The sequence below is a fragment of the Notolepis coatsorum genome (assembly GCF_963971535.1).
Source record: "Notolepis coatsorum genome assembly, contig: SCAFFOLD_1353, whole genome shotgun sequence".
NCBI classification, from domain to species: domain Eukaryota; kingdom Metazoa; phylum Chordata; class Actinopteri; order Aulopiformes; family Paralepididae; genus Notolepis; species Notolepis coatsorum.
Genome location: NW_028172656.1, coordinates 43,029 through 52,938, shown reverse-complemented (window position 1 = coordinate 52,938; position 9,910 = coordinate 43,029). Strand labels below are relative to the sequence as shown.

The 9,910-nt window shown below is 44.8% G+C and overlaps 1 protein-coding gene across 1 annotated transcript in view; it reads right to left on the bottom strand.

The window, feature by feature from the left end:
- Positions 1 to 453: 453 nt before the first annotated feature.
- LOC311247999 (myoferlin-like) overlaps positions 454 to 9,910 on the bottom strand; it is a gene marked incomplete at its 3' end in the record, with an annotated part of 48,091 nt that continues 38,634 nt past the window's right edge. The window contains exons 10-15 of the mRNA XM_084338966.1: positions 9,212 to 9,373; positions 7,119 to 7,287; positions 4,396 to 4,472; positions 4,197 to 4,211; positions 3,920 to 4,018; positions 454 to 591 (exon numbers count right to left, since the gene is read on the bottom strand). Coding sequence (XP_084195092.1) covers positions 454 to 591; positions 3,920 to 4,018; positions 4,197 to 4,211; positions 4,396 to 4,472; positions 7,119 to 7,287; positions 9,212 to 9,373 — 660 coding nt within the window. The remainder of the gene's footprint in view (positions 592 to 3,919; positions 4,019 to 4,196; positions 4,212 to 4,395; positions 4,473 to 7,118; positions 7,288 to 9,211; positions 9,374 to 9,910) is intronic.

Sequence of the window (9,910 nt, the reverse complement as noted above, 5' to 3'; positions counted from 1 at the left end):
ACACTCTGTATCAGTGATGGCTGTCAGACCCATGTTACTGACCAGACACTCGGTATCAGTGATGGCTGTCAGACCCATGTTACTGACCAGACACTCTATATCAGTGATGGCTGTCAGACCCATGTTACTGACCAGACACTCTGTATCAGTGATGGCTGTCAGACCCATGTTACTGACCAGACACTCTATATCAGTGATGGCTGTCAGACCCATGTTACTGACCAGTAACTCTATATCAGTGATGGCTGTCAGAATGTAGAGTAGCTACTATTTTAACATGTAGACCACTTATCTTAACAAATAAACACCACTTACAGCACGTTTAATGAAACGGCACGTCTTGTGTTGCGCTTGCACACTCCTGACAACATGCATTCTACCACCACGAGTCATCTATGAGCCTTTGGGAAAACACTGATGTAATGTGAAGGTCGGCGACGGTGACCTCCTGACCTTGAACTCTCCCACCACCGAGGGGTCGTCCTCGTCGTCCTCGTCGTCCTCCGTCTTCCCTCGCTGCAGCTTGAAGGTGCTGCAGAAATCATTCAGTCCCCGGAACTCTGGCACCTCCTCCAGCTCAGAGTGATACACCTGGAGATACGATGAGCATTAACGTACAATAACCTCCAGAGTGATGCACCTCAATACATGTGATGAGTTAGCATGTTCTCCCCCGTGCTCGCAAGGGTTTCCCCGCCAGAAAAAGAGATAAACCCAATGGAAAAACACGCAGAAGAGATCACGAACACTGTCGCGTCGCGTCCCTGACGAAGACGGACAGGAGTACTTGGATTGGTCCCCACTCCCCAGATGCACAATGCTTCTTACTGTTACGCTCCAGAGACTGTGCTAGACAAGATAAGTATGAAATAAAATAAAGTAGCATGTAAAAAGAAGTAAAAATAGAGGTCACAGTGTTCAGTATAGACATATGTACAATGTTCGATGCAGACTAGAAGTAACTGAGTTACCATACAATATACAATATACTATGTGTAGCAGTCTGAAAATATTGTATATTATTCAGGACTGCTGACTGGTGTTTTATATCCCTTTTGTACACAAAGACATTCTAACTAGTTTCATTGATACTCACACGAACAATGACACAAGCGTCCCCTTCATAAGAGCACTGGAATATGGATTATAAATGACAGTACTGGACCATATTCTACAATGCGTCTCCCCTTGTGACTGGCAGGCGGGACCAGCAGGGGGCAGTAGCAGGCAGAGAGTGGCGGAGAGAGTTGGGAGGTGATATATGGAGGAGACAAGCGGAAACCGTTCTCTTCGGCAGTGAACTTGGACAACGAGTAGTCGCAGCTAACGGGGGCTCTGGAGAGCCCTGTTGCTGACGTTATGCCAGAGGGCCCCGTGAGATAGCAACGGGTGATAACAAGTACTGGCTAGTGGACACGATATCCTAGCAGTACCAGCGATAGTATATGAACAATTAGTGCAGAGCCAGGCACTAGCAATCGGGTTATGATAGTTACTGTGTGCGGTATAAGTAACGTGCGGTTAACCAAGTATCCAAGTCTTTAACCACCGAGTTATAGTAGTTACAGTGTGCGGTATAGAGTGCGCGCACCAGGACGAGCATGGGCCAACAACCATTCTGCTCCGGCTGACTTCGACCAGACCTGCACCCGGCTGCCTGCATTCAGCCTGCTCCGGCGGACTTCACTCAGACCTGCACCAGGCTGCCTGCGGCTTACGGGAGTTCCTCCCATCCAGCAGGGGTCGTCATCGCTCAGCACACGCTCTCAGCCGGCGCTGTCTCTCTGCCCAGCTCCGCCTGCTAACATCCTCGCCGAGAGCGTTCGACGCCATCTTGCTTCCCGGACAACAGTGGAGTGGCGAGGCGGCCATTTCGGATGAGTACAAATGAGCATTGATGCTCCCGATTCCTTATACAATACACAGTGTGGTGCAGCCTGCGGGCGAAAGTAACGTTGCTACTACCATTCCATAGGGGTACCCCGAACAATATATGCCGGCATTAAGATAGGACTTTACTGGTATTTTGTGGGCTCACTCTTTTGTTTCATTCCTTTTCTTTGAGCGTGATAAGGTGTGTGTTTCATAATATTTCCCGTTCAGTGAATCCTTCTATTTTCCTCCCCTATGTTCCCCCTTCCTTCCCCATATTACTGACCTGGAGCAGTATATGTAATCCTTTAGAGAAGGTAGATACTGTGTTCAGCCCAGACGTGGGCAGCACTTAGTCTGAGTACCGTGAGAGCACTTGGTGCCTGGGTGTAATTATATAATTGATTTATGCCAGTGTAATCATTGTGTGTTGATAGTACCCATGGTGCAATAATCACCAGACGTAGCATTGTTGTAACTAGGCCACGTTACAATAACACTCATCCAGAACGGGAGCACTGTGTGTGTGTCTTTTATTGAGCCTAACCCTAACCCTAACCCTTTGATGCGGGTAATATATCCATTATTAACCCCTTCCTATTCAACCTTCCATTTCCCACTGTAAGGTTTCTGGTGTTACTGAGGGAGGGTACTGCTTGCGGAGGGAACCAAGTTATTTCTTTACCATCCAGTCATTAGGTGTGGGGGGGCTAAGGAGACAATTGTGGAGGGTGAGGGTGTGTTGGGGAGTACTGCTGACTGCCCAAGAGAGAGGGAGGAAGACCAGAGTACCGGACCAGGTTTGTAAATCCTGGGCCTCATACACTCCCACTGCCAGCCTCCAGTTGACGCTCCGGACCCCAAAGACGGAGGTGCAGCTGGCCAGAGTGCTACTGTGTCTCGCTACCTAGTGACCGTGCACCACAGTTCCCACGAAGCAGGGATAATCCACCCTGCTACATTTGCAATGTACTAATATACAATACTATATAGTGCAAAGCAGAAATGGGATGAGGTACAATTTAGGTACAATTTACAGTAAGGTGTACGAGTTGTAGTGCAAATCCTTTACCAATAAATATAAAGTGTGTTTAGGTTAATAAAAGAGAAAAGGGTGAGATTGTAGAGGAAAAACCTTTGTTTGTCCCAACGATAGATCAAATCTCACACCTTGACGAGAGCCACGGGGCTAAAGGCTCCACCCCTCTACTCTTAAGGCCAAGATATACTTCTGCGTGTGCCGTGTTAAAGACTTTCAATTGGTTTCATTTTGTACGAGATGCTACGTTTATGGACATATAACATCCTGCTGATATGAGACGACGACTACATTCAAGTAGGGCTGTCCCCGACTAAGGATTTGGATGGTCGACTAGGATTGGCCAAAATTTGCCGTTAGTCGACTATTGGTCGACTTCAATTTTTTTTTATAAATATATATATATATAATATTTTTAATTTTAATTTTTAATTTTTTTAATCATTCCATTTGGGCTGTGGGGGTGCTTAATGTCTGAAGGAGTCGACTGAAGGCTTCTTGTCCTCTGCAAAAGCATGCAATTGGTCCACTGATGGATACATCTTGATATTTGTCTAGTATAGTGTGTTCATTAGACGGGTGAAATCCTCTTTCAGTGCCTCTGTGCCTGTTTTCGTAGGCAGTTAGCCTCTGGTATGCGTGCCATTCGCGTTAGCCACGCTTCTATGCCTCTTTTCTTTTGAAAAAAATTATAAAAAAAAGAATAATAAAAATATAATTTTTTTATTTATTTTATTTTTTTTATTATATTCGACTAAGAGGTTGGCCAGTCGACTACGGCCCCTTTCGACCGATTAGTCGACTAATCGATTAATAGGGGTCAGCCCTACATTCAAGTACATTCTTTTTCAGATGCATTAACGGGGAGAGCGACGGTGTTTCAGCCAGTCAGTGCGTTAGGAGGACAGAACTCCACCGAACGAGTGCCTCAACGATACTAAATAAACACCACGCAGATATACGTCACGGAGGAGCAGGTGGAGGCTGAGGATTTCTACCAGTCCTGACCTGTAAGGTGTCGTAGCCCTTCTTCAGGTAAGGCCCACACTTCTCCTGCTCTCCTATGGAGGCGAAGAACTTACTCCACCAGTCCACCGCCTCCTCCTCCTGCCACACGGTGAGGAAGAAAAAAAGTTGTGATTAAAAAAATAAAAAAAATAATAAAAAGGGATAATAAACATAAAAATGAATAAAAAAATATTTGAGATATTTTTGGTAGAATTACACATTCGGGAAAAAGTTGGTTATCAATATTGGCATAAAGAAAACATCTCAAATATCTTACTTTTTCTGCATGCAGCTGTAAAGAACGGAGGACACACATTATATATTAGTAGAAGAAGAAGATAATCCCGTTCAGTAGCGTAACTAGTAAGAGTAGTTAAGGGATATGTACAGATATAGATATAGTATCTACAGATACAGCTATATATATATAGTATCTACAGATACAGATACAGATATGTAAGTGTGTCTCTCTCTACCTCCGCCCTCAGGATGGGTCTCTCCTCTATGTCTATGAGGACGTCTCCTTCTCCGTGGGAAGCCGACATCATGGCCACTAAAGAGAAAAGAAGATTTCATTGATACTATAATGTAGTGGGGCTGGGGGCGGCGATTCTAGCTCAAATGTGAATCACGATTTTTTTCTCCCTAAGAATTGAGATCACGATTCTCTCACACGATTCTTATTTTTTCAATAAAATCATTTGTTGCACTCTTTCTTAAACTTAAACATAACATGTGTGAAAGTGCTTGACTTAAACTTAAAAGTCTCTTGTAACATACAAAATAACTCAAGTCAGAATCATCATCATTTAAAAAAGTAAAAAGTAAAAAAGAAAAAAAAAAAATTAAAACATTTATATATATAAAAAAAAAAAACAATCGTCATAATTTAGAAATGAGATTGCATAGGTCTATGAATCGAGATTGTGATTTTTTTCAATTAATTGCCCGGCCCTACTATGTAGACAAGAAGTGTGTGCATGTGAGTGATTGTGCATGTGTGTGATTGTGCATGCATGAGCGAGTGTGTGTGTGTGTACGGTTATGTGTGCATGTGTGTGTGTGTGTGCGTGTACCAGGTGTGCATGTACCGTTATGTGTGCATGTGTGTGTGTGTGCGTGTATCGTTATGTGTGTGTGTGCGTGCGCGCGCGTGTGTGCGTGTACCTTTAGCAGACATGACCACATCACTGTTGAGGTCATGGTAGGGTGTGTGTGTGTGATTTGATTTGATTTGATTTTTATTTAGTACATACAATTTATACAATGGTATAAAAACAAGGGGTACAAGGATAACATGTGAAAGTCTGTCGACTTGTTTCCAACATGGTCCCAAGAAGAATACAATAAATCACAAAGAAAGAGTTAAGAAGATAAAATAGATACAACAAGTAGATCAAATAGACAACACAATTTTCTAAGAGCCTCATTACAGCATGTCATGTTCCTGTTCTTCAAGAGTGGTGGCCAAGCACCCTCTGCCACCTATTGTTGCAGACGTGGCTCCACACCCCTCTTGAAGACAGCAATAGTGGGGGAGTTTTGGATGGCCCTGGGCAGAGAGTTCCACAGCCGGCAGGCTGTAGACAGAAAGCCATTCTGTGAATAGGAACCCTTTCTAGGCTCATAAACTGAGAGCTACGCAGACCGCCTTTTCCTTAATGATAAGCAAGCAGTGCAAGAATGCGGAAGCATTCTACCGTAGTGGCGTGCGGTAATGCGCCTTTCATTTTCCGCCGCCCCGCGCCCGTGCGTGCACCGGCGTGCTCGCTCAGGTGCGTGCGTGCGCCGGCGTGCTCGCGCGAGGTGCCCGCGCATGCGCATGAGATCCCGCCTTGGTTCGACACGAGCGGAGCTCAATATATATAAGTCACCGCCCCTTATTCAGTATCTAGAAATAGCTCAATTGGCAAGACTACATGGCTGTGGATCCTATGGCTCGTTTGCTGGCGAGTTCAAATCCCATCGAATATTTTTTTTTAACGTGATTTTTTTTTTTAACGTGTATTCTTTCGCCGGTTAAGGTTAGGCATGGTTAAGGTTAAGGTTAAGGTTAGGCATTGTTTCGGAGTTGGTTAAGGTTAGAACGGTTAAGTTTAGGCGCTGTTAAGGAGCTGGTTAAGGTTAGAGTTTGTCAAAGAGAATGGCAATATTCTTTCTATGGTTAAGGTTAGGCATGGTTAAGGTTAAAGTTAAGGTTAGGCATTGTTTCGGAGTTGGTTAAGGTTAGAACGGTTAAGTTTAGGCGCTGTTAAGGAGCTGGTTAAGGTTAGAGTTTGTCAAAGAGAATGGCAATAGACAGCCTATTTCCGCGCGACAGCTCCCAAAGCGGGCCTGAAAAGAAAGGCGCTTTACCGTAGTGGCGTGCGGTGACGAATGCTTCCGCATTTTTGCACTGCTTGCTTATCATTAAGGTAGACGCGTCCAGACCGTACCTGTCGTCCGTGGACCTGGCCACTAGGGCTGACCCCTATTAATCGATTAGTCGACTAATCGTTCGAAAGGAGCCGTAGTCGACTGGCCAACCTCTTAGTCGAATATAATAAAAATAAAATAAAATAAAAAATAAATTCTTTTTATCATTCTTTCCAAAAGAAAAGAGGCCTAGAAGCGTGGCTAAGGCTAATGGCACGCATACCAGAGGCTAACTGCCTACGAAAACGGGCACAGAGGCACTGAAAGAGGATTTCACCATCTAATGAACACACTAGACTAGACAAATATCAAGATGTATCCATCAGTGGACCAATTGCATGCTTTTGCAGAGGACAAGAAGCCTTCAGTCGACTCCTTCAGACATTAAGCACCCCCACAGCCCAAATAGAATGATAAAAAAGTAAAAAAAAAAAAAAAAAAAAAGGTTAAAAATATTATACTTTTATTTATTTTTTATTTTTTTAAGTCAACCAATAGTCGACTAACGGCAAATTTTGGCCAATCCTAGTCGACCATCCAAATCCTTAGTCGGGGACAGCCCTACTGGCCACGCAGGACAATGCGAGAGCATAAATATCTGGGGGGCAGATCCATTTAACATTTTATACATAATATGTCCCAGTTTCAGAAAGGAGACCCTCTGCTCCACAGGGAGCCATCCCACCTCATTGAAGTGACATGGCTCAATATGGGTTCGAGGTGTGTGTGTGTGTGTGTGTGTGTGTGTGCGTGTGTGTGTGTGCATCGTTATGTGTGTGTGTACCTTTAGCAGACATGACCACCTCAGTGTTGAGGTCACGGTAGGGGTCACAGCGGAACCCCTCCAGCGAGTCGATGGTGCACTGACCCACGACGGGCTTCCTGCCGAACGGCCGGTGGTCGATGACCTTCAGCACGATGGGGGGGGCGAACATCTCCTCTTTAGGCAGGAGCTGAGGGAAAACAACACGCGTGATGTGCCTTTAAAGCTGCTGTACGTGGTATTTCCTTTGTTAAAATAAGTGGTCTACGTGTTAAAGCTGCTGTACGTGGTATTTCCGTTGTTAAAACCTCTTAACCTGTTTTTTTTGCAAACCAAAACAACACACTTTATACTTATAGCACATGCATGGTGAGCCTGGTCTCTTTTGAAAGATGACAGAAAAATTCACTTTTAGTGCTAATGAAATAGAGTAACATAGGTCTGAACTTGAGTTGTAGAAAAACGTGTTACTCAAGTCTTTCTGTAGTAGTAGTTAGTAGTCCAGAGGTAGTATTTCCCCCAGAAGGTGGTATGGATCACAAATCATAAAGATCCATTCAGAAATGAGTGATTAGGAGTGATTTTGGTAAACTGTGTACAAAAGAAAAAATTCGTTTTCTCATAGACTTCAATTAATTCGGCTGTTTTTCTCTTCCTGTTTTCGCTCGTTAGTTTTTCACCTAGATCCCTGATTCGTACATCCCCACGTGGGGTATCATGTTACTGACCAGACACTCTGTATCAGTGATGGCTGTCAGACCCATGTTACTGACCAGACACTCTGTATCAGTGATGGCTGTCAGACCCATGTTACTGACCAGACACTCTGTATCAGTGATGGCTGTCAGACCCATGTTACTGACCAGACACTCTGTATCAGTGATGGCTGTCAGACCCATGTTACTGACCAGACACTCTGTATCAGTGATGGCTGTCAGTCAGACCCATGTTACTGACCAGACACTCTGTATCAGTGATGGCTGTCAGACCCATGTTACTGACCAGACACTCTGTATCAGTGATGGCTGTCAGACCCATGTTACTGACCAGACACTCTATATCAGTGATGGCTGTCAGACCCATGTTACTGACCAGACACTCTGTATCAGTGATGGCTGTCAGACCCATGTTACTGACCAGACACTCTGTATCAGTGATGGCTGTCAGACCCATGTTACTGACCAGACACTCTATATCAGTGATGGCTGTCAGACCCATGTTACTGACCAGACACTCTGTATCAGTGATGGCTGTCAGACCCATGTTACTGACCAGACACTCTGTATCAGTGATGGCTGTCAGACCCATGTTACTGACCAGACACTCTGTATCAGTGATGGCTGTCAGACCCATGTTACTGACCAGACACTCTGTATCAGTGATGGCTGTCAGACCCATGTTACTGACCAGACACTCTGTATCAGTGATGGCTGTCAGACCCATGTTACTGACCAGACACTCTGTATCAGTGATGGCTGTCAGACCCATGTTACTGACCAGACACTCTGTATCAGTGATGGCTGTCAGACCCATGTTACTGACCAGACACTCTGTATCAGTGATGGCTGTCAGACCCATGTTACTGACCAGACACTCTGTATCAGTGATGGCTGTCAGACCCATGTTACTGACCAGACACTCTGTATCAGTGATGGCTGTCAGACCCATGTTACTGACCAGACACTCTGTATCAGTGATGGCTGTCAGACCCATGTTACTGACCAGACACTCTATATCAGTGATGGCTGTCAGACCCATGTTACTGACCAGACACTCTGTATCAGTGATGGCTGTCGGAATGTAGAGCTACTTAACACTTACATCATAACAACAATTACCACTTACAGCACCTTTAAGGAAAAACGTGGACGTACAGATGCAGCTCGTAGGACTCTGAGCTCTGCTCTGCTCTGCTCTGCCACTGCTACTGCGGTCATCGTGCACTGTTAACCTGGCAGTGCTGTTAACGAGGCGTGAACGATACTGCGCCCCCTGGCAGTAGAGGTGCGATTTTTTAAAGCGCTGGATCTGTACTGTATAGCAAATATTTGAAAGGTGTCAGACTATCTGAGGAAAAAAAAGTTGAGTATGAATATTAGAATTGAACTCGGTACCACTTTGAGTAGCAGCACAGAGCCGGGGAAGTTGGGGTTTCTCTTGAAGTTCTTGATGACGGCGGTCTGAATGATCTCGCCGCCGCACTCCACCACCAGGCTGGGGGAGGAGACCGAGGCCAGCTGGTACGACTTCATGTTCCGCAGACCCCACGTCAAGATCTGAGGCCAAATACAAACACGTAAACAAACACATGAACATACGTGTGTGTGTCATTTAAATGGACTCTTGCTCTTGTGTAAGAGTTAAATTAACTCTAAATAGAGTAAAAACTTAAGAGCGAATGTTAAGTTTTTACTCTAGTGTTCATTTAACTCTTACACAAGAGCAAGAGTCAATTTAACACCAATTCTGAGTTGGGACCAAATGCACTCGGGAATATGGGGACCGGCCACGTATATATACGGGTTTCGGTGCCATGCGTTGTGGAAGTTGTTATTGTTTTATTCCATATTAATAACCGGATCAAGATCCCCGATCGACTCTGCAGATCTACCCTCCTCTGTGGAATCGGCAACATGCAATACCGGCAAGATCCTCTTAGGGGCGCCATCGCTCCACTGCAGTATCATTGTGGGCGAATGGATTTTTTCTTTTTACCTTTCAGTGGAGGATCATATTACCCTGATCCCAAACCAACAGCCTGCACCGTGGATCACGTTTCGAAGCAGACATTTCACCATGGAATAAGGGGATTT